The 23,362-nt window shown below is 56.3% G+C and overlaps 4 protein-coding genes and 1 non-coding gene across 7 annotated transcripts; 2 read left to right on the top strand and 3 right to left on the bottom strand.

The window, feature by feature from the left end:
* Positions 1 to 462: 462 nt before the first annotated feature.
* Positions 463 to 3,995, top strand: MAK16 (MAK16 homolog). The gene is made up of 10 exons (XM_075043496.1): positions 463 to 564; positions 946 to 995; positions 1,189 to 1,298; positions 1,448 to 1,512; positions 1,671 to 1,822; positions 2,136 to 2,190; positions 2,282 to 2,356; positions 2,728 to 2,838; positions 3,081 to 3,137; positions 3,413 to 3,995. The coding sequence occupies exons 1-10, from the start codon at positions 550 to 552 to the stop codon at positions 3,599 to 3,601; spliced, it is 879 nt and encodes a 292-aa protein (XP_074899597.1). The 5' UTR covers positions 463 to 549; the 3' UTR covers positions 3,602 to 3,995.
* On the bottom strand, positions 3,946 to 7,733 carry TTI2 (TELO2 interacting protein 2). Its single transcript, XM_075043495.1, has 7 exons — positions 6,915 to 7,733; positions 6,461 to 6,647; positions 5,913 to 6,005; positions 5,343 to 5,527; positions 5,111 to 5,254; positions 4,375 to 4,537; positions 3,946 to 4,084 (listed from the first exon to the last, which is right to left on the bottom strand). Exons 1-7 carry the CDS (start codon positions 7,574 to 7,576, stop codon positions 4,004 to 4,006), a joined length of 1,515 nt encoding a protein of 504 aa, XP_074899596.1. The 5' UTR covers positions 7,577 to 7,733; the 3' UTR covers positions 3,946 to 4,003.
* A 351-nt stretch (positions 7,734 to 8,084) lies between these two features.
* LOC142038379 (small nucleolar RNA U13) lies at positions 8,085 to 8,179 on the top strand. The gene has a single exon (XR_012652569.1). It is a non-coding gene; the product is annotated as a small nucleolar RNA U13 (small nucleolar RNA).
* On the bottom strand, positions 8,165 to 16,671 carry RNF122 (ring finger protein 122). 3 transcript variants are annotated; one of them, XM_075042097.1, is made up of 6 exons: positions 16,553 to 16,671; positions 10,954 to 11,110; positions 9,939 to 9,984; positions 9,637 to 9,678; positions 9,201 to 9,280; positions 8,165 to 9,108 (listed from the first exon to the last, which is right to left on the bottom strand). In XM_075042097.1, the coding sequence occupies exons 1-6, from the start codon at positions 16,575 to 16,577 to the stop codon at positions 8,994 to 8,996; spliced, it is 465 nt and encodes a 154-aa protein (XP_074898198.1). In that variant the 5' UTR covers positions 16,578 to 16,671; the 3' UTR covers positions 8,165 to 8,993. The 3 variants fall into 3 exon arrangements, with proteins under 3 accessions (XP_074898198.1, XP_074898197.1, XP_074898199.1); XM_075042096.1 differs by having other exon boundaries at positions 8,166 to 9,108; positions 9,201 to 9,283; XM_075042098.1 differs by lacking the exon at positions 16,553 to 16,671 and adding an exon at positions 11,385 to 11,747 and having other exon boundaries at positions 8,166 to 9,108; positions 9,201 to 9,283.
* Positions 16,672 to 18,730: 2,059 nt separating this feature from the next.
* On the bottom strand, positions 18,731 to 23,078 carry DUSP26 (dual specificity phosphatase 26). Its single transcript, XM_075043494.1, has 4 exons — positions 22,924 to 23,078; positions 20,571 to 20,843; positions 19,973 to 20,181; positions 18,731 to 19,512 (listed from the first exon to the last, which is right to left on the bottom strand). The coding sequence occupies exons 2-4, from the start codon at positions 20,747 to 20,749 to the stop codon at positions 19,313 to 19,315; spliced, it is 588 nt and encodes a 195-aa protein (XP_074899595.1). The 5' UTR covers positions 20,750 to 20,843; positions 22,924 to 23,078; the 3' UTR covers positions 18,731 to 19,312.
* Positions 23,079 to 23,362: the final 284 nt, after the last annotated feature.

Raw genomic sequence — 23,362 nt, 5'->3', positions numbered from 1 at the left:
ATGTGCGGGGTCTTGGTAGCTGTGAAGGAAAGAGTTCTACCCCTTTGGGCCCACAGCCTGCAAATAAACATTTCCCTCGCAGCTTCTGCAGTGCAAAATTAAACAGCATGGGTCTGCAAGGGGGGGCTGACAGTACGGGCCGCCCCCTCCCTCACCGAGGCAGCTGCCATTTCCTATTGCCAAAAGCAGGGAGGAGGCATGACAGAGCAGACGGCCGGGCCCTCCCCTCTGCTGCCTCAACCAAAACAACAGGCCTCGACGCGGCTGCCCAGGCACAACGCACTTTGACAGGGCCCCAGGCCGGCGGGCACCGGCAACGGGCCACGATAACCTCTCAGGTTTACGAGCCACAGGTTTATTTCCCCCCCCCTACAACGGCCGAGGCACCGCTGCGGCCCTAAGGAGAGCGCCTCCCTGAACCGCCGCCATGACAGCGCAGCCCCGCCCCTTCCCTCCGCCCCCTCAGCTCTCGCGAGACCTGGCCGCGCCCCGCCCCTTCCGGCGATGGCGGCGCGCTAGGCGGCGCGGGCCCGTGGCGGCGGCAGCACCATGCACTCGGATGACGTGAGTCCGCCGGTTGAGTCGGTCCCGTCCGCCCGCCGTCAGGCAGCCGCGTCTCAGCCAATCAGAGCCCGCCCGGGGCTCTCCCACCCCCCCCCGGCCCCAACCACCACGTGGCGGGAGGGGGGGGGTGTCCCCAACCCTGGGGGTGCTTTTTTTTTGGGGGGGGGGGGGGGGGGGTAAAAGGGACCGTGGCAGCAGCAGAGGTGCTGCCCCTGCGCCTCTTGTGGCACCGCACCCTCCCCGCCAGCGGGGTGCAGAGAGGGGACCCCCATCTTTGCGGGGTGTGTGTCCCCCCCGCCCCGTTAGAGCCTCGCCCGGGGGGGGGGGTGGTGTTTGCAGGGAGGTGGTGGGCGAAGTGTCACCCGCTGTTTGTCCTGGCAGGTTGTCTGGGACACGCTGGGGAACAAGCAGTTCTGCTCCTACAAGATAACGTGAGTGAGGGGGTTTTTTTTGGGGGGAGGGACAAATTTGGGTGCCCCTCAGGGCCCGGGATGTTCCCCTCGTCCTTGTGCCCCCACGGCCACGCGCGAGGGGCGCAGAGGACGGGGTTGATGGTGGCGAGGGGTAGGGCGCGCAGTGGGGTACTCCAGCCTTTCCCCTTTACCTCGCATCTCTTCTTTTCAGGACAAAAACCCAGAATTTTTGCCGCAATGAGTATAACCTGACTGGTCTGTGCAACCGCTCCTCCTGCCCGCTGGCGAACAGTCAGTATGCGACCGTCAGGGAGGAGAAAGGTGAGAGTTCGGCAGCTGCAAGGAGCAACCCCTTGGGTGGGGAGGGGGGCGAATACCCCCTGCCTGAGGGCACCCCGGCTCTGAGCACTCTCCCACTGTCAGGGACACACTCAGCCTTTCGCCCAGGATCACGTTCCCCTTTTCTTCAGGTCGGTGTTACCTGTACATGAAGACGATAGAGCGGGCAGCTTTTCCCCGTCGACTCTGGGAGCGGGTGAGTTAACAAGAGCAGACTGCTAACCGAGCACACTCTAATATAATTTACCAAGAGGTGGCAGAGGGCAGGGAGCGATGGGATTCCTCCCAAAACCAGGTATGTCCCCGCTTTGTTGTTGCTCCGCAGTTCAACCCCTTCCCTCTCCCCCGCCCCAGGTCCTGCTAAGCAAGAACTATGAGAAAGCACTGGAAGAGATAGACGAGAACCTCATCTACTGGCCGCGGTTCATCCGACACAAATGCAAGCAGCGATTTACTAAGATCACGCAGTACCTCATCCGCATCCGGAAGCTGACGCTGAAGCGACAGTAAGTGACAACTAAGAGTGATCACGTTGGTTTGGCTTATCAAGCCGCTGCCCGTCCACAAAGCCAGGGTCACTGGCTGTACGCAGAGCCCGAGGGCACCTAGCTGTTTTCCTGAGGCTTTGGCAGGCTTGTGAATGAACCTGGCTGAAACGGATTTAATTGCAGTGTAGTCTGCCTGTATAAATGCACTTAAACTAGTTGCAGGCACATTTCTAACGATGTAACTGCTGGTTGTTGCCCTGAATGAGCATTTGCTCGTCTGCTACACGAGAAGCTGACAGATTCACTAACTAGCACTTGTCATTCCCTGTAGGAGGAAGCTTGTTCCTTTACGCAGAAAGATTGAAAGGCGAGAGAAGAGAAGAGAGGTAATGCCGCTCTTTCATGGAATCTCCCATCTGTCGCTTCTGTTCCACATGTCTTTCAAACAACTGACACAGCTCCTCTTTGCTCTTTTAGGAGAAAGCCTTGATTGCTGCTCAGCTGGATAATGCCATTGAGAAGGAATTACTGGAAAGACTGAAACAGGATACAGTAAGGATCACTGCCTTCAGAGCCCAGCAGGAAAACTGCTCCTGCTGCTCTCTGTCCTGCTGGTTGTCCAGGGAGGGAGGTGGGCGTTGGTATGAAAGAGAAGCATCACCCACGTAGGAGGGGTAGGGGATGACGGCACGCTGCCCTTGAGTGACTTTATAACAGGCTGGAGGACTTGCTTCCCTTTTGGGGAATGAGAGCCCCTCATTTTCTGTACAGCAGTGCGTACTTCAGAATTAGGGAAGGGGCCGAGCCACAAGTTCAGCCTAGTTTGGTACTGCCTCTGTGCAGGCCATAGGCTTTAGACAACCCTACCACCAACGGGTATCTTCCTCCTGTGACTTACAGAAAATCCACATTTTCCTTTTCAGTATGGAGATATTTACAACTTCCCCATTCACGCCTTTGACAAAGCTCTACAACAGCAGGATGCAGAAAGCGAGAGCGAGTCCGATGCAGAGAAGGAAGAAGATGATGATGAGGTAATGCTTTCAGCCACAGCACCACAGTTAATCCTTCCCTGACCTGGTGCAGCACCTCAGATTCCCCTGCATGCTGGGCATCCTAGTTTGGATGTCAGGGGGAGAAGAAGAGGTTAGGAGAGATGAACTTGGAAAAAGCGTGTGTGTGCAAGCGGTGGCCTTGATGGCTCCTCCATTGCGAGCCATGACACTGTAATGTGCTCAGTGTGCATGTACTAGCTTCTGACTTTTATTTCTTACAGGACATGGATAAAAGAGAGTTTGTGGAAGCAGATGACAGTGACCTCAGTGACTTTGAGGTAGGTGAAGCACCAGGTACAAACTGTCAGGCTATGCTGTTTGAAAGTAACCCCTACCCTCTTGGTGTCTCTAGTGATGGGATAAGAGCCAGCAAAATCAGATTTGTGGGACATAATGATACAGTCAGACTGCACTGTATCCACTACAGCCCAACTCCTCTGGCTAGACAGCTGGGAGCCAGGAATTATAAAATGGAAACCTGAGATAATTTTGCAGAAAGAGGAGGTTTAGTTACACAGCATCCTTTGATGTCACTCTTGTCTGTCTTTCTCAGGACATGGATAAGTTGGAGACAAGTAGTGAAGAGGAGCCAGAAGAGGAGGAAGAAGTAGAGAAGAAAGCCTCTCACTCCAAATCTAAAGGGAAAACTCCCCTGAAAGGACCAGCCAGAAGAAAACGTCCCTACATTGAAATAGAGTATGAAAAAGAAACAGAGCCAACCACCAAAACAAAAGCAGCCTGACTCCTTCCTGAACCCACATTTTGTACTGAATGACAGGACTCCAGATCTGTCACTAGAACTTTGCCACTCTGTGCAGGACCCTCAAAAATTACTCCTTTTTTTTTCCGTATTTCTTTAAGAAAAGAAGGGTTTCTGTCCCAACCCCTGGCAATTGCAGCAAGTTTGAAGCGCAGTTTTAAGGAAGAAGACTCCCCACCTCTACAACCCCACAAGGCTCAGCTTGGACTGCTGCTTTGTTCTAGAGCTGGAGAAGCCTACAAGTGGCTAGGCAAGCACCCAAGTGTATCTTGTTTGGGAGAGGTATGGGGCTAACAAGGGTGGGATGAGAAAGACAGTCATTTTAAATAAATAAAAAAAACCTTTACTGTACAAAAAGCAGGGTGAACATTGATCAGCCACGCCTCACGTGTTCTCTTGCACTTTTCTGATGCATTCCCGTATGCGGTTTTCCTCACAGCTGCTGTACACGCCTTCCAGCAGGACCTGAAACAAGAAAAGCAATTTCCAGTGCTTTGGCACACTCAGGTTTGTGGTGTTATCAACCCTCCCCCAGCTATCTGTTGGAAGAGAATTACACATATATAGGTACCTGTCGATATGCATCGAGTTACTTATCGATGAAGTCAAGTACTAATGTTGTGGTGGGTGGAAACTGATGCTTTCAAAATACTGTTGGACTGAGGAAGCAAGTGGGCTTTTGCATGCACCACGCTGCCCCTTCCTTCTAAGGGGGAAGGGATCAGAGATGAAGCAGTCCTGGGTCCCCTGCTCACCTTCACTTGCCCTTCAGAGCAGCGATCCAGCAGGATGAGGCATTCGGTGGCCCCCTGGAGCAAGGCAGCTTTTACTGGCTCTGGTGTTGAACCTTGGTCAGCGTGTACGTCCCAGATCATCTTCAGCAGGGCTTTGAGGAGCACAGGGAGTCTGCATGGCATTCTGCAACGGGAAACGGCAACTGCGTCTTATTCTAAATCCTCTTTGCAAGGTAGGGGAAAGCACAGCCTTGCTTAGCAGTTCCTAGACACTTCACGCAGGAGCTGCTAGTTGCCATTTACGTGTGGAGCAGGACTGTAGGTGGCCTAAGATTAGCAAATGCTTCAGTGACGAGGCTGAAGAAGCTGCCTCGTTCAGTACACCCACCAGAGGTAGGATCCAGACCCTGAATACAGAGGTAACCTTAGGATGGTGCATCAGGAATGCCTGTCATTGGGCAGCCTCATTCACAGCACAGGGCTTAACTCCACAGTTCTGCCACGCAGAGCACATAGATTTAGTTTTTAGCCAAGTTGATGCTTCTAGAACAGGCAGAAGTCAGATCGAAATGAGGACCCAGCTTAATTTTGGGGCCAGGTTTTTCAGCAAAGCAGTAATGTCAGTGACTGCTCCCTGTGACAGATTCTCCCTTAAGATTTCAGGGCCTTTTTCTCATGCAACAGTAACTTTGGCTCTGAAAGAGGGACAGCATTCAGCATATGCTTTCTACAGTGTCTTTCACCCCCAGACCAGTACCTGGGCCAAGCATGCTCGATGGTGCATTGCAGTGTCTCCAGGATTCCCAGTCGGGCTTCTTCCTCGGGGCCATCACAGACTTCCAGATACCCCAGGATAACTCGCTCCAGCCTCTTCAGGTGCCGCGCTATCAGGATGCCAAGTCTGCCGACACCAAGAAACACGCACTGAGGAGGGAAATATATATCAAGGCCAAAGCAAGTCCCCGCAGGGCTGCGGTTGCTGCTCTCACCTTTGCACAAAGGCAGGCAGGGTCCTGGCGTACACCCGCCGCAGCGCAAGGCGATGCTCTGCCTCCATGTGGGTCAGAACCAGCTGCAGCACCTCATCGCAGGGGGTGGTTGGTCTGGTCTGCTTCTGCTGCCGCTGGGCTCTCTCCAGGATCGGCACCAAGTCCAGCAGGCACAGCAGTACTGCCTGGTTTGGTGCGAGACAGGAAACCTGGGCAGTGCCTCTGATATCCTCCCCAAAGCACCAGTAACTTCCAACCCCCCTGACCACCCACAGCTGCTGCAGTTTACCTGACAGACCCAACTACTTCTACTACCTGTTACCAGCCCTCTTCAGCAAGGCCACCACCTGGAAGGGGACAGGAGGCAAGAGGTCTTCCCTCTACTTTGGTATTTTCCTGAAACCTACTGAGTTACTTTGTCTCTCGGCCACAGGCATCAGCTAGTAACAGCCTGACTGGCCGGCCTGCGAAGAAGCAGTCTCTGCCTCCTCATACCTTAAGCTGGCTATCCCTTGTGGGGCGGATATGTAATACTGCAAGACAGATTAAAATGAGGTTCTGCTGTCCTACCTGGATGAGAGGGGCCCCTCGTGAATAGAGATGGTTGTAAAGGGCATGGTACACAACCTGAGCCCTGTTGAACTGGCACAGGTCAGCAGCTGGCTGCAACAACAGAGAACAGAACATTATTCCCGTGCATCACATTCAACACCCGCTTAACCTAATGAAAGAGAACAGCCTTCACAAACCCTCGCACATACTGCACATCCGGAACACTGCTTACAAGAAAGCGGGAGCAGATGCTGCAAGAAAATGCAAGTTAAACCCTGCCATGCGTAGGAGCAGCCACTTTCCTTCGCCTCCCCAGCTGCTCTTTTGCAGTTCCACTGCAAACTTGTCAGGTTGATATGTTAATCAGCTGAGTTTAAAAGGTGGCAAAGTGATTCTTCACTTAGTGTAACAGATATAAGAACTACACATATTTAAACACACAGGGACAGTATGGAAGATGGAGCAGAATTGCTAGGTTAACAGCAGAACCAGGATTACAAGTTAGGAATCTTAACAGGTGTCCGACCCACCCTTCCTTCAATCACCACCCAGCTCAAATCCCTTACCACGTTGAGAACGATATGATGCAGGCAGCGCACACCCAGGATTTTATTCTCCTCCCGGTAGTCGTCCGAAATGAGCAGCGATGGCGGGAGGACACACTCCAGGTAATGGCTAAGCCAGGGCCGGGTAACCTGAGGCAGCGTCCAGGAGAACACGAACTTTGTGGCAGGGTTACGCTTCCAAGTGTCTCTGGAAATACAAACAAGCTCAGTGAACGCTGGAACTAATGGATGTTCACTTCCTATGCATCTGGGCCTCTCAGCTGACAGCAAGCTCTGACCAATTCCCCCTCACCTGCCATTACTGGGATATTTGTAAAGCTCTTGGCCCCATATTTATCATCTAGTGTCTTGTAATGCCTGAGCTTACACAGTTTTCCAAGTTTCCAGTACTTCCTACATAGAGACCAGCCAAACACGCCACCCTCTCCACCGCTGCTCCCCGCTTCCTACTCACTTGGTCAACTCCTGTTTGAGGAGCCCCATCACTGCTCCAAATCTTCCTTCCTCATCTTCATTCTTTCCCCGAAGGAATTCAGCCACTGACCCACAGCCCGTAGCCCGAACCAGCAATGCCAGCAGCTCCTCTGCCACTGACTGAGACTTCATGTTTGTCCATGGCCTCTCCGCAATATGTGTGGCGGCAAAGATGTAGAGGGGTTCCATCACACGGCACAGGATTGGACCCACCATGGGGACACCCAGAGACTCCTGGGTGTTAGCAGCTTCCAGCTTCGCCAGAAGGTGTAGAAACACTGAGCCAACATCGGCCGCTCTCTCAGCTGTGGCGGCGTACGCACTGTCCTTACTGGGGAGATCCGCAGCATCTTGCTCCTGCTCTGGGGGTGCCGCGTAGCCATTCAGCGCGGCCACCAACTTGCCCAGCGTTGCAGGGCTCACGCCTCCAAAAAGCCACCGGCAGTCCGCAGCCTCGATGAGCGCACCCAGGTCTCTGAGCACACCAGCCTTGGGGACACCGCCAGCCCCCTCGGAGAAGATCAGCCTGATCTGGAGGAGGACTTGCTCAGCCGGCGGGACAGCGGGGGGCGGCTGCTCCGGCTGGCCCCCATCTCGCGGCCCCTCCAGCCTCAGGGCTCGCACTAGGCCGCTGAGCTCCATAGCTCGACTAGGACCAGGCCCGACCCACACCCCACGGCCGCTTCCCACCCCCCGGCGTGACCTGCCCCGCTCTAAAACCCCTTTAAATACACCCCCACACACCCTTCAATTACATTTCCCTGTACCGACCGCAGGCAGCAGCGCTCTGCGAGGGGAGACCCCCGAACCACCCCCAAGACCCCTCACAGTACAGGGCTACCGCCTCTTCCCACAGACGCCGCAAACCGCGCCGCTGTCGCAAAATCCCACCCTTGCCGTAAAGGCGCTGGTAAGGGAGGGCGTGGCGGCCTATGAATAAATTAGCATGAGTAATTAATCACCGAAATGCGGTGAAGCGAGGCATTTGCGGCCCGCAGGAGGGCGGGAGGGAGGCGCTGAGAGCGCGGACGGTTGGTGCGGAGGGGTCTGCACCGGTAGGCGAGGAAAGCCGTATCAGTCCCGCCACCTCGCCCTGACCTAGAGATGAGGGGCGCGGCGGTGGGGTCGGGCGCGGGAACTCTACCTCTTGATCCTTCCGGTTCATAGCGCATGATGAATGGGAGTGGCACGCGCCTGCGTGACGTGTGCGCCCTGCGTTACGACGTAGCACAGTCCCTTCTGAGCGCCGGGGGGGTCAGCGGCGCCATTGGTGGCGTCATTTTCTTCTGACATTCGTAAAAGATCAGTCCGAAACAGCAGGATTTGGGGCCGCGGAGGGTGCGCTTGGGATCAACTGGAACTCGTCCGTTTTGAGGCTATTTCGGGCGTTTTGGGCAACTTTTCCCCGCGGAAAAGGGCGGGCGCTGCGTGCTGCTGCTGTGCTCACCCCGGCGCTGGGGGGGGGTGTCCCGGCCTCCCCCCCGGTTCCCTGCACCACAGTGGGTTTTTCTGAGCCCCCCATCCCGAAACGCCGCCAGCCCCCGCGAGCGCTCACAGCTCAGACCGGCTGAGAAATTGTCCGTTTAATCGTTGTTTTACACAAAACTGTACACCCCCCCCCCCCCACACCCCACCCCGTGGGCGTGCGGGGGAGCCTGAGAGTCCGGAGTGGGGAGGGGGCGGTGGGAATCGGGTACAAAAATACTCTGTGCAGCGTGGAGGGGAGCGGGGGGACGCAGACCCCTCGCCCTGCGCCGTGGGGCTCTGCTCGCCACAGGCAACCCCAGGCGGTTCCCGGCTCCACGGGGTCCCCGTGGAGCACAACGGGGACGATGTAAAAAAAAAAAAAAAAAAAAAAAGAAAAAAACCAAGCCAACCCCCCCCCCCCCAAACAAAGCAACGACCTGCGAGGTACAAAATCCCAACTCAGAAATCCCGAATCCTTCGAGACGAACTGTTCGATCCCGCGGCACGTGCGGGGCCGGGTGACGCCGTACGTGGGGAGCCGCGGTCCCACGACGACCCCGGTGGGATCCAGCCGGTGAGGAGCGGGGGCTGCTCACACCAACTCATCCAGGAGGGTGCCGATACCGGCGCGGGGCTGTGCCGGACCTGCCATGGGTTTGTTGCACATGGGACAAACGCAGCGAACCTCCAGCCACTTCACCAGGCACCTGCGGGGCAGAAACACAGGTGGAGGCACATCCCTGGTGGGGAGATTTTCCCCCCTGCCTTCCCCACGCCCCTCCGCCGTGGCCGTACTCACTTTCTGTGGAAGGCGTGCTGGCACGGCAGCACCCCCAGCTCCTCCTTCACCCTAAAATCTTCCAGACAGACGGCACAGGTCTGCTGTGGGAGGCGAGACGGAGGGTGAGGGTGAGTGCGGAGACGTTGGGACCCAGCGCGATGCCCATGCCTGGCCCCGCTCCCACCAGAAATGCTGGGGCCGGGGAAATCCCGCTGCTGCCGTGCCTCTTCCCGGGTATTTCCAGCTGGGATTTCAGCCCAGTTCCCAAAACACCCCCAGTAAGGGGGTTTCCCTCCCGATTCCCAGCCCAGCACAGTCGCTCCCCAGCTGTGCGGTGCCGGCCTCACTCTGCCTGCGAGCCACCTTCGAGCCCACGGAGCAGAAGGGATGTGCTCCAGAGCATCATCCCCGTTAGCCCCAACTCCATCCCAACCCAGAGACAGGAACCGCTCACCCCGTGCACGTTCAGCCTCCGGGCATCGCCTTTCAAAACCACCTGCGGGAAAAAAGGAGGCAGAGGATTAACAGCAGGAGGGATTTTGCCAGGAGCCCCAGCGGGAGCCGAGCCGAACTGAGCCGGGCAGGGACAGGTCGAGCCCGGGCGCAGCGGGCAGCGTGTCCCGTCACGCCGCTTTTGAATGCGCCCAGCTGGGATGAGCAGCATCGGTCCCTGCTGTGTCCCCTTCCACCTGCACCCACCTCCCGCTCGGCCCCGAACCGCTGCGGGTACGTGCAGAAAACAACCATCGACTTTACCTCCTTGTACCCGAACCGCTCGCTCTGAGCCTGGTGCCGCAGTTTGCTGGAGAGGGGGAGAAAAAGGCACCGTGAGTTTTACAGCATCCTCGAGGGTCGCGTCAGAACAGCGCAGCCAGAAATATTCAGGAGGCACCTGAAATCAGGGGAGCGCACCCTCCCCGAGCAGGATTTGGGGATAAGCAGCTCTGAGGCTGCACTTGTGCCTGTCGGAGCAGCGTGGCCGTGGGCAGGACGAGCCCGAAGCCGTACCCCGGGCAGAGCTGCTCCCGCAGCACCGCAGGGCCCCGTGCCGCCTCCAGTGCTGGCAGGAATCAGCAGCGGGAAGCGATAAGAGCCGGCAGCCCCGATTGTTTGCCTTAGGAAGTCGTTCGTGGTGCAGGAAGCGCTGTATTTCCAGTGCTGGCCCGCCGGCAGCTCCCAGCCCCGTTGTGACCTTGGCCGGGGCACGGGCACTGGGGAAAACCGCCTGGCAAAGAAACCCGGCAAGACATGGGGAGAAAGGGACAGCTTGCAGCGGAGCTTCTCCTCCAACCGAGGCACCAAGACATGCTTCCGCAGTCCCAAAAAACGGCTGAGAGACGCACGGGACGTTGGCGGAGCCAGGGCAATCCACAGGGAAGGACTGAGCCACCCGGGCCCTGCAGAAACGCCAGCTGCTGCCTCGACTTTGGGTTTAAAAATAGCCCTCCCTGAACAGGGAGTGTAACATAAAGACACATCCTCTGCCGTTCAGCTCTGCTCCTTCCCTGCCCGACACAATGCGTCCCCGCCGCGTGGTCCCCTGAAAAACAAGAGCCCCTTCCTGCGTTTCCTGCCCTGCTCCGGCCACGGGGGACCGTGGGGACCACGATCGCGCCTGGCCCGAGCACGGCGGGCGGCCGGCCCCGCTCCTCCGGGCAGATCCTTACGGCGAGCGGTTCCCGTGTTATGGGACAAACCGACGACGGGGCGCTGGGAAAGGCTGGGGATGCCCCCGGGATGCCGACCCACCGCCGCAGCCCCCCCAGCTCACCTGATGAAGTAGCAGCAGAAGATGAGGCTGAGCACGAAGACAAAGATGCCCGTGCCGAAAATGACCATGTAGATGTTCAGTGGCAGGTCCTGGAACGTGATGGGAGGCATCGTGCAGGGTTTACTGGTATAAATCAGCCCCAGACTGCAGGAGCACCCTTGGGGGGGGGGGGGGGGAGAGAAAAGTCAGTGTTTAGGATGGAAGAAGGGGAAAAAGAGGTGAAGAAGATGTGCTGTGAGAGAGGAGAGAGCCTGGGCTGACTCCGTCCCCTCCGGAGTTTGCAAAGTGGGCAGAAACCAACACCAAGACATCGTCTCGTGGCCTGTGAATTGGAGATCTCCCCAGGAAGAGCAGCAGCCCCTTAGAGCAGCTCAGCGCAGCGCAGGCAGCAGACACCGTCACGAAACCCTTCTCCAGCAGCACAAACGTACCCCAGGCAGAATCCAGGCGTCTGGGAGACAAGGAGGCCCTGTGGTTTCATCTCCAGAGAAATACATGGAGGCTGGAAGGGGATTTAGGGAAGGACAGAGCAAAAATATAGCTTGAAAAACAAGAACAGTTGGCGTCTGTCATTGCTCTGCAGGAGCCAGAAACGGCAAGTGGCTGGTTCATTCTCGGTGCTGGGAGAAGTGCCGGGGCTGTGCGGGAGCACGTTCAGCACCACGCTGACCGAATCCCCTTTCTGAACAAAAAACGTGGGCGCCTGCACACACCAGCCACATGCCGCTGCCTGGGCCACCACGTCTCGCTGCAAGTCTGGCACCACGGGGGAAACGCAGAGGAGGGCGTCACGCAGAGCCCGTGACAGTGCGGCCACCCCAGGAGGGTCCCCAGCTAACGGGGGGGGAAAGGCACCGAAATATTAAACCCACTGCAGCTGCCTCTGCTGGGAGCTGATGCGAAGTCAGGCTCTGGCACTAAATAAGCACCGCTTTTTATGTCTTGAAATCATGCTGACCCCACAAGAGCTGGAGCTTTGATTTCTCATCAGATCTCGCTCAGATGGGACTTTAAAGGAGAGCAGCCCCCGAGCCCCATCTGTGCTCTGCAGAGCATCTCCCCCCACCCCTTCCGCTCAGCACCCTCTGTTCCTGCGCTGCGCCATCTCATCAAAAAGCTCCTGCAGAAACACTTCTGGGTTTAATTACAGCCCACTAAAATCCTCCGCCTGTTTCTCGTGAGAGGATGAAATTTGCTCTCCGCCACGGAGAGCAGAGACAGGAAGAGAGCGGGCGGCAGAAAGCAGAAACCTCTGCACAAGCGGTGAGGTCCCAAGTTTGGTCTGTCTGGTTTCCTCCCCGCTGCGATGGGGAGAGAAGGCAGCGGCGTGGGCTCCTTTAGAGCCGCTCGAGAGAGGCCTGGGATGTCTGAATAGCAAGGGGAGCCCGAGCAGGACGGGCAGGTGGCACCCCCGGGGTGAAATCCTGCCCTGGGACGCTCAATTTCCAGCTGTTCCCCAGTATCTGCTTTGCGGTGTGCTTTGAATGTACGTGCCCCATTGATGCAATGGCCAAAGCCCGAGGGGTGTTCGGCTCTGAGGACCACAGTTTGTCACTGCACAGCTGGAGCAGGCACCAGACGAGAGCCTGAACCATAGGAAATGTGGTTTTCCTGCTGCAGAGGGCAGAGCCTCTTGCCAATCTTTGCCTCTTGCAATTGCCAGAGACAATTCATCAGCCACCTCATCTACAGAGCGAGAAAGGGAGGATTTGTTTGTCGGGTCCTCCTCTCCCAGCCTTCTGCTCTTGAGACCACCAGGTGCAGGAAAAGACAATAGGAAAGGTGGGGGTTTTTTTCCATTTCCCTGCTGGAAATGATTGAGAAATGCTAAAAAAAAAAAAAAAAAAAAAAAAAAAAAGTATATCAGTTCTGAAAGAAAACACTGAGCAACTAAATGAGGTAATGGTGGCGCACACGGTGGTGGGACACAGGCTGCAGAGCAGCTGTTGATGGACGGAGGAAACCTCATTCGAAGCTGGCCAAACAGAAAGCAGCGGGTTGTGGTAACAACAACGGGTCACAAGTGAAACAATAACGCTTGCTACATGTATTTCAAACTGAGAGCTATTCCAAAAATCTGCTGAAAGGCACCAGCCGTTCCCCTCCGTGCCACGAGAGCCGTGGCGACAGAAACAGCCCAAACCCGAGTTACCGCCTCGTGAGAGGCGAGGGGAGAGGGGTCCGAAGGGCTGCTGCTCCCCACAGCGAGCGTTTGCTCTGCTCCAGCCGCAGCTCCCTGCCAGCCGGCGAGGGATGACCTGGACCTGCTCCATGGGCAGCTGCGTGGCCGCCCGTGATGAGATGGAAAAGCCCTTGTCTGGGGATAGCGGGAGGAAGAATCAGATCTGCAGAGAGCAGGGAAAGGCTGGGATGTGCATCCCAGAGGTTTTCCAGGAGGAGCACGGGGTGGGCTGGGAAGGAGAGCCCCGAGGGAGACAAACCCTGCCAATCCCACGCTAACCTCCCCAGCACATCCCTCTGCGTTCATCTTAAGAGGCTCAAAACCCAGCGTACAAACTCCTGAACATCACACCCAGACATCGCTCCTCCGCACAGGGTTGTCCCTACGGTCCCCACACTCTGCCCAGCTGCTCCCCATCCTGTGGAGCAGAAATTGTATTCCCTGACCCCGCAAGATGCTTACTGAGGACTGCTCCATGTTAGATGCCCAAATTCCCCACAGGTGACAACAGCTTGCTGTAAAAGCCACTTGGGTGCTGAGAGAGGGGCAGTCAAACCAGCCGCAGGAGGGAAAAAACGGAGGTGGAACGAGAGATGCTGTAACTTGCAACCCCGTACCGAAGGAAGCAGAGACGAGCCGGTCTAACATGTCCCTGCCAGCCACAACACAGCTGGCAAGGCTAATTTTAGACTCACCAGCTTAGCAAGGCTCATTCCTGTTAAATAGGCTTTCGAGAATTCAGGAGCTCCAGGCTGCGGTGCCGAAAAACGACCATGGTTCCGGGGAAGTGCCCTTTCCTGGTTGGGGAGCAGCCATCGGCTCGGCTGAGATGAGAAGGTCCTGCCAGGACAAGCCCTTGAGCAGCGGGTCTCAGTGAGGCAATGCAGCCGCTGAGCCCAGCTTTCCCGAAAAGCGAGGTCCTCCCAAGCCTGGCCAGCCCCTTCCCCTCCCGCTCCTCCCCACGAGAGCTCATCGACATGGTGGGCGCCTTGGCTGAGCGATGGTTTTGATTAGCGCAAACCCCTTTGCCTGACAAAGGCGTTCATATTTTTAGTTCAAGGGGAACGGATCAAATCTGGTTTTAACCAACACGAAATGAAGACCTGATGGGCACCAAACCCAACCCAAAACAACCCATTTCACCAGCTTAGGCCTACCGGTTTTGCATCTGAAACCAGAATCCCTGAAGGCGGCACACTGGAACAATCATTTAGTTGAAAAATGAGAGATGAGGGATCACTAGACATCTGTGAAAGTACCTACAGACATGCGCTGACTTTCTGGACCCTCCTTGCTACAAGAAGGATGCTCAGAAAGGTGGTTCGTTTCACCAGCAAAGTGTTTTTCATGCAGACTGCAAAACCTCCCCTTTGTAAGCAGAAGCAGCAAAGATGCAGTTTGACCTGCCAGGGCTGTGGTTTGCAGCTCCTCCTCCTCCGACCCACACGGCTCTCTGGCAGATTTAAGCACTGAGCTGGCCTAAATACCACTGCTGCAAGCTGTGGTGAGGACACCCAGTGCCTCCGGTTGAGCTGGCTAATGGGGTGACCCCAGCCCTGCTCCCCGCCTCCACCCCAAACCCTACAGCACGACTTTGACCGTCACAACCCCACTAGACAGCCCGGCCGACACCTCTGCAAATGCAGACCCTCGTGCTCCAGCAACCCGTGTCGTTTGGCCCTCTGGACACAACAGTTTGCAGTATTTTGCAGTATTTCAAGGCAGGACAGACACAACTTTCTGCCCGTACTGCGCAGGCACGGGGTTTTTGCTGAGCAGAGCTTCTCCCTTACCCCAATTCTTGTTCAATAAAACAAACGGAAAACTCAGCAGGTCATTAAATAAAACCATTCTTTCTACTCCCACACAAAAGCTGTGAGCTTTGCATCAGAAAATTGAATGCAGCTTCCATATAATTTTTGCTGTGATGCTGGAATAGGCTTCCTGCAAAAGTTGCCCCTAAGCCCAGCAGTTCTCCATGGGGGATAACCAGCTCCCCTCCAAATAAAGTTACCTGGCTCGTGCCCGCTGACTGCAAAGTCCCCTGAACTACACCTGAGCAACAGGAGGAAAAATTGTGATGCAAAAGAGGAGCTGAAATGCCAAGGCAGCACAGTATACGCTGTCCGTTAAGGTGTTTCGAATACACCCATTTAGGTTGAAAATGTGATTTCTTTACTGGGTCTCAGACTTATTTACACCAATGGCCCCAATTCTGCAAAGGTCCTTAACAGCACACAGGTAAGCAATTTTGCTGGCCTCCGCTGATTTAAATATCTGCAAGCTCGGGGCTTAAAGCCAAAATCTACGAGTCAGATGCCCACGGCTGGTCTCCCAAACCCACGTCCTGGCCCTCGAACAAGGGTGGGCTCTGTTCTCGGTGTTTCCCAAAGCCCGTGCCTTGGGAAGCTGGTGAGAGCTGTGGCTGCTCGGAGCCTCTAAAAGCAGAGTCTCTCTTACTTATGATGTTTCTTTAACACTGCCAAGTTTGCATTTTCTGCTGTGGAGCATTTACTTGCACCCTGTTTAATGGAAACCCATGCACTCACCACATGTCCTGGGCTAACTGCCTGCAGGACCGGTGGCTTCTTATCCCCGAATTGCCCAAGAACACACAAGGTATGCATTACAGGAGAGGAAGCCACTGGTTGCATTATATTTAGCTTCAAAGGCTGTAACCCCTTCATAAATTAAAATAACCCAGCCTTTGTTGCTCAGGCAGGGCTTTGATGGTGGAATTCCCAGCGCAGCTTCTCAACTACTTAGTCATAAAAATAAACCACTTCTCATTTAAACCAAAACCTCCTCACATGTGCAAACTCAGTTCCACGTTCCTGAGAATTTCTTACGGCGAACACGAGAGTGAGGAGCCAGGGCCTTGTCTGGGGTCCGTTAAAAATAAGTTTATTCCACTTTTGCAGACACATGAAAGAGGGTTTGTTGTTTTGGCGGGTTGTGGGTGGTTTTTTTTTTTTTTTTCTTTTTCCATTGCAACTACCACACGAAGCGAAAGCACGGCAAATTCGTTTAGCAATTGGCTTTATTCCTGAGAACTGAGCAGGACTCGCTGCTCTGGGAGTAAAACTCCTTTCCCCGACTCATCCCCGCTCCGAGCAGCACCGGGGGGGATGGGGGGGTTCCCGGGGACCCCGCGGCGACCCGCACCGCTCCGCAACCGGGGGCTGGAACTCGGGACCCGAGGGAAGAAAGGACCGAGGGCTGGGGGGGGGGCGGGATAGGGATACCCTCTGCCCCCCCAAATTCACACCCCGCAGCCTCCCCCCAGAAAAAACCCGGGGAAGGAAGGAAGGAGGGGAGCAGCACCCCCCCCCCGCCTTTTCCCATATTTCCCCCCCTCTTTTCCCCTATCTCCCCCCCTCTTTTCCCCTATGTCCCCCCCCCGGACCCCGCTCTCACCGTTGCACCACTGGAGGGGGGGCATCCGGGAGTCGCTCCGCGGGGCCGGGCCGGCTCCGCCGTCCGCGGTGCCGGGCCATGACCGGGAGCGGAGCTGGGCTGGGCTGGGCTGGACTGGGAGCAGCCCTGCCTGCAAACCCCGCCCCGATCCCCCCCCCCCCAGGCCCCCAATTCCCCCCCCCGGAGCCGCCCTCTTCGGTAGGTGCAGCGCCGAGCACCCCGGGAATGAGAAACTCTCCCCCTCCCCCGGATCCGGGCTGTTCCCGGGTTTTAGGTTTGGACCACGCGCGTTTTGGTGATCCTGGTTCCTGGCACCCACAATCCCCACGGTACGTGCGCCCAAGGGTGCGGCTTTTTTCCACGAAATGCGGGCGGGCGAGGGGCTTTGCTCAAATACGGCTCCGTCGGCCGGCAGAGATGCTCGGCATGCGAGCCGAATTTGGAAAACTTGCCTCACCCAGCCCGACCTTGTGTCCGTACCACAAGTTCCCCTTTGGGGGAACTTGCCGGAACGCGCTGAGCTCCAGGTGGCACTCAGGTCTTGGGCAGGGGATGGTTTTGGACGCGATCGGCACCTCCATCTCCAAACTGTGGACCCCGCGGGTGACTGGTGACCACGAGAGCAGCCGGACTGGCAGCGTGGGGCCGTGAAATGGCTCCGCGTGCCCCAACGTGCCCCGTGTCAGGGATGACGGTACCCGCTGCCGATAGCTCCAAGGATCAGGCAGGTTTCTGCCGCCGGTGGCTGACAGCCCTCCTGAAATCGGGGCACTTTCCCACGCTACGCTTTGATCTCCCAACGCGGGTGCCTGGCCGCTGCAAGTACGCGGTAAGGTACAGCACACCGCAGGCTCTGCCAGTGATTTCGCTCTCCGGATTAGTTTGCTGATCCTCCAAACGCAATCTCCCCTCGTGCTCGGAGCCTCCCTGATCCCAGCTTTGTCCAACAACAACCACGCTCTGCATTCAGGGGACGATTAGCAGCAGGCTGCACAAAGGGAGCTTCGCAGCAGCAAGGAACACAAAGCAGAATTGCACAATCAGACAGGAGGCATTTTATACCCCCCCAGGACCTTGCCAAGCTGCAATCTCCCCCCCCACTGAAGCTTCTGGCATGTCCGACGGTCCCAGCAGCACCCAGCGTCACTGCAGAGCGTGACCAGCCCCTGCGCGTTGCCCAACACCAGTTCCTCCTTGCTGTCGCGTCTGCAGCCCTTGCTCGGGGTAACCTTGGCCCCGCTGCCAGCAGTCGATCTCTCCTCTCTGCCAGTGCCTTTCTGGGATGGTGCCATGCCCCGAGCACCCTGGGGCACCTCAGGGGCATGTAAGCGCAGAGTCCCCAGCCCAGGAGCTGTACAACACACACAGAGGACACCACAGCTTCTGCAAACTGAAGTTTGCCTTCTCTATTGCGCTTGAGCTAAAGGCAGGCGTTCCCCGGAGCAGGATCGCTTGGGGCCACCAGTTAGCAGGGATGGGGTGCTAAAGCACCCCTTGGTGTGCCCCAAGCCTGGTGGCTCACTCTGCGTGGCCGTCAGGCTCCTCTCGCTATGTATTTACGTGATCTCAGCACAACGTATAGCCGGGAGCCAAGTGGTGCTTCACGTGCTCTCAGGAAGCGGAGGAAGAATGGGGCTATAATAAGAGCGGGCGGACAATGAGCGCTGGCAGCGTGCAGGGGCAGCTCAGCACCCATGGGGCCACCCAGCACCCATGTGGCCAGTGCCACCACGGACACTTGCTCCTGGCCTTGGCTACCATCCTGGGGCTCGGCTCGCCCATCCTCTCTGCAAGCGGTGAAGGTGTTTTTCCCAGGTCCCAGTGGACAGCTGGCCCCTCTGCAAGGCTGGGTGGACAGCTTGGTGCCAGCCTTTGGGAGACCGACATCGCCACCTCGTGATGGATGGTGACCCTGGTGACTGCCAGCCAGGCTCTGGTTTCCACCAGGAATCCCTCCCTTTCTGTCCCCACTGCTGGAAAAAAAGAGTGGGGAGGCCCAGCACAGGCACTGGGCACCAGTGAGGTCTGACAGGTTCAGCCCCTGGACCAAGGATCTGGAAGGACTCAGGTCCGTCTCAACCCACAGCACTCAGGGTGATGCTCTCCCACCGACTCCTGTGACGGATCCCAGCCTGAGCACATAAAGTCTGTCCCAAAGCACTCAAGGGATGGCCAGACTTTTTCCTTAGCACTGTCTTTATTTTCACAGGTTAACACTAGGCATGGAGGACACCCAAACACTACGACAAAAGGCCCATTTGCCTGAGCCCACACACCAGACCTAATTCACATTGCTACAACAGACCGAAAACGAATGGGAAACAAGACAAGGAACGCACACAGCTTCAGTCACCTGGGAGGGAGGGACAGGACTGCCTTGGCAAATGCATCTGCCACGTGGGAGAACGAAGCCTTGAAGGCTTCCTGGAGCCCACAGGGATAGAGTGACCTGAAACGTGGGGCTGAGTCCCTCCGGAGGCATCTTGGAGCGAGCAGGCTGGGAAGGAGGCTATACGTTAGGCCTACCTAGGTGGCAAGATTGCAGGTTGAGGGCCTATGCTTTACCACTAGGAATAGCTCATGTGTCTGGGGGACCCCTTTAGCTGAGGGGGAGGCCCAGGGACCAGTTGCGTGTAACCCATTAGCTGCCAAGCGTCTGCACCGTGAGGAAAGCCCCTATCTCTGGCACTCAGCGGGCATCGGGATCAGGTGAGCACGGCACACACAACGCTCCCACCGCACAACCCCTCTCGTCCTCCTTCACGCGCTCCTCTTCAGCCTCAGGGCATTGTCCAGGGCGACCAGCTGGCGCAAGAAACCCCGGTTGGGGATGATGCCGCGGTGGTCCTTGACTGTCTTTATGGCTTCTACAAGGGGCATGTGGTGGCGGATCATGAGGTAGGCGAGGACCAAGGTGGCCGACCTGCTCACCCCGACAGCACAGTGCACAAGGATCCTTCCTGGGGGTAAAAAACAGGGGCTGTGTCACAGCAGACCAAATATCCCAATTAAAAAAATACTGAGGACCTGTTTGCCATGGTGCATCCTGGAGCAGTGGCTCAGGTGTGCAGCCTCTGGGGTTGGAGGTAGGGCCCCAGTTATAGTATGGCTGTGATGCACTGAGGTCCCCGTCTTGGCAAAGGATATCAGTGTATCGCGATCTCCCAAAACAGACTGAATAGGACCAGCCACAGCTCAGGACACAGGCTGGGGCTGTGACCTAGGGGGCCAGTGCTCTCATCTAGCCTGTTCTGTCTTTGGAGGAGGTGATCCAGTGCAAGAGACAACATCCCAGGCTAGAAATACCTTTGTTTTCTAGGATGCTTAGCGATAGGATGTCAATCTAGCTTCCCACCTGCCCAGGGCAGTTTCTTCCCATTCCTGCTTCCCAATTCTCTCCCAGAAATCTTTACCACTGACCTTCGTTCAGCGCTTGGTGGATGAAGTCAGCTGCAGGATAAAAGTAGGGGCTCATGTCGAAGGAAGGCGAGTCATGGGCCTCGATGCCCAGGTAGCGGATGCCCGTGCCCTCGTAGTACTCAGCACCCCCCCTCCACTTGCTGTGCGAGGCGTTGAGGATGTGGGTGATGCGCAGGTGAGCCAGCTCACGCCGGTTGGCCGCTATATCTCTGCAAAGAATGAGAAACAGTGCAGAGATACCTAAGTTTAGACTAGTTAAAAGTTTCCAAGGACAGCGTAAGGGCTGTTGTGGACAAACATTTGCATCTGAGAAAGCTGGATGAAAAGGAAAAATGCCAGGCTCTTAAGATTCTTGAATTTTAAGTCAATCTCATAGTCCCTGACTCCACAGACACTCCACCTTCACCTAGCCCACCACAGCAGTGCTCCAAACTCTCTGTACAACTGTGCTTATGTCCTTCCTCCTCCTTTGTCCCAATGTACCATACCCATCATGTCCTCCTCTCCCTCACATTTCCCAACCTTCCCCTCCCAGATTTCCCCATTTCACAAAAATAGCCCTGAACCCCCCCAGTTCTTGTCCCCTTCCGATACATACTGATCGCCCAGGTAGAGTCCTGGCCAGACCTCATCAGCGTGATTACAGGCTGTCTTTCCCGTGTACAGCAATCTTTCAAGCTCGAAGACGCTGAGGATGGGGTGGTTGTTGCGCTCTTCCCGTGAGCCCCGGCTCGGTGACCTGGTGCCATTCCTTGAGAACCTGGACAGGAAAGCCATTGGAGCTGCCGAGACCCACAAGGCATACCTATGGGTTCGTGAAGGCCGGAGAGTGGCCCGGAGGTTGCTTCTGCTGCTGCTGCCACCCACGGTCCTGTTGAAGAAGCAGTGGAGGTGTCATTAGAAGAACTGGGGAGGTCTCACTCCATCCCTTTTGTAGAAATACTGGCCCAAAGCAGCCAATTCTCACCTTCCTGATGAGAGGGCTGTGTTGAGTCAGCTACGCAGTGGTTCCCAGTGTGAGACAGTATCACCTACACTCCCTTCCAAGAAGCAATACTGCTGGGGAGAAGTTTATGATGCCAGGGCTGGTGAGGGAAGCCAGAGAAGCAGCCAGATTGCTGAGTCTCCACAGGCTGAGGTTTTGCTCCAGCCCCACGACTTTGGGTTGAGGCCACATTGGCAAGAGATGTTCTACACAGGACCACCTTCCTTCTGAGCTGGCTCTGGGGCTTTGCCTGCCAGCGGGACAATGCCAGCTCGAGAACTGACGCTGCCAACCTGTGATCAACAGCAACGAAAGGCGGCCAGGTCTGGGCAAGCCACCAGGACTGGGGAGGAAAAACCCCCAAACAGGTGGAGGATTCCATATGGCACCACGCAGAGTCTGGCCAGGACCCAGACTCCTACGGACCAGGCACAAAAGCCTGTGGAGAGGGAGAGGCAGGATTAACCCCTCCGAGTACACCAGTCCTGCCGCTGCATTTGAACATTGAGGACTGGGTTGGGGTGGGAAGAGTTAATTTCAGGGAATGAGAAAGCTCATTTTACAGAGCGGATCCTCTAGGACACAGCTCTGCTCTCAAACCTTTAGATCATGCCGATACTTGTCACACAGCTGCAAGAAAACTCCCTGGACAGCCTTACCCACACGGAGCAGTTAACAGTCCCTGCAGCCAGATGTTCGTCAGAGCTGCCTTTTTTTTTGCTCGTTTGCTGCTGCCCCACTGACAGAACCCCCCAAACGTGAGAATACAATTCTCTTTCCCACCATCACTGCCGCTCCCCTGAGCTGCCCTGGAAGGTGTCCAAAGAGCATCCCATCACAGCCCACCCCCCAGCAGCAGCTCGGCACTGGCGAGTTGTCTCTGGGACTCGGGGAAGGAAACGCAGCGACCTTGGGCTGGCCAGGCTGGATCAGAGCATGTCTGTCTGCTTTGACATTTTGCCTAAGGCGCCGGCCAGCAGCCAATGGTGCAGAAGGAAGAAGCCTCCAGCCATTTCTTGGCAATGTGCAGAGGAGGAAAACATTGCAAGGGCATGGGGAGGCTCAGAGGGAGCCCAGAGACACTCATGGATGTCTCCTTCCCCACTCCTTGTACCAATTCAGACCCTACCTGGCATCCTGGGCTGCTGCACAGAAGAGGTGAGCCCTGCTCATCCCTGGCACCGAGCACACCGCAGACCCCCAGCACGGGGTACAGGCCAGATCTCACCCTGACACATCTCCCCTGCCCTGATGAATTTTGGACTCCTTCACGCTGGGAATTCAGACTTGGCAAACCCCACCTGGAAAAGGCATTCGGCATGGCCGTGTGCCGGGGCCCTTAAACCTTGTGTGACCTTGGCTGCAGCACAGCCACATGCCACCAGCCCCAGGCAGCGTTAAGAAACAAACAGCAGAAGAGTCCGAAAAAAGCAACTGAATCATCAGTCTAGGGCTGTAACTAGCCAAATAGCAGACCCTCTTATTGCTACAGCTGGCTGGGAAAATAGCAATCCATACCTATCCTGGGATGTAGCTCTGGAAACCTCAGGCCCAAAGCTGGCTTCCAGCATCTCATCCCCAACACACCCCCCACCATGCCAGCCCCCCCAAAGCGCTGCGTGGGAAGAGAAACCGCCCCACCTCCAAGACCTCAGAACAGACCCCAAAGCACTCTTGGCACCTAAAACCTTCACAGATATCGGCTGTGGCCCCCCCTTTTGGCAGCCAAGCTTGGGGGCTTGCTCCCCACTCCCCCGAGCACACTCATGGCTGCCTCCGGAGCCCCTCTGCCAGTCGTGCCACGCTCGGAGGGAGGGGAGAAAAACAGCCAGAGCCTGCCTAGATGCACAGAGCGAGCTCTGAAGAGGCATCGCTGAACCAGCACAGGCTGCTCAGCCCCGCACACGCCGCAGAGACAGACAGACAGACACGCAGGAGGGAGGAGACGCCCACCCCGTTACTCTACCTTTGTGAGGGCTGTGATTTCTCAGCTCAAAGGGAGTGTTGTAGTCAGATCCAGTCGGCCATGTCTTCCTGCCGCTGCCGCCGCTGCTGTAGAAAGGCTGATGTATGAACATCTATTTTAAGCCATGACATGTCCAGAGGCAGGTTTGTTTATATCATGCTGTGCATGGATGGATAAGGGAGGAATGAGGGAGACGGACACAAATGCAGAGATTGCATGCAAGCACGCACAGACTACACATAAGTGCCCATTACTACGCAGACAAAAACAACAGCAACAATAACATATCAAAATTCTCCTGCCAGCTTTTCTCTCACTCCTCCTCCAGCAAACCAAAAGCCACAGGCGCACAGAGAAGGAGAGAAGAAAAAGCCGATAAAGTGGTGCTGATGACATGATTACCCATATCATAAATCTGTAGCCGTCTCTAGAGGATGCT

This window comes from Buteo buteo, chromosome 12, assembly GCF_964188355.1.
Source record: "Buteo buteo chromosome 12, bButBut1.hap1.1, whole genome shotgun sequence".
Lineage (NCBI taxonomy): Eukaryota > Metazoa > Chordata > Aves > Accipitriformes > Accipitridae > Buteo > Buteo buteo.
Note: the sequence above shows the minus strand (reverse complement) of the source record. Positions and strands in the feature narration are given on the sequence as shown.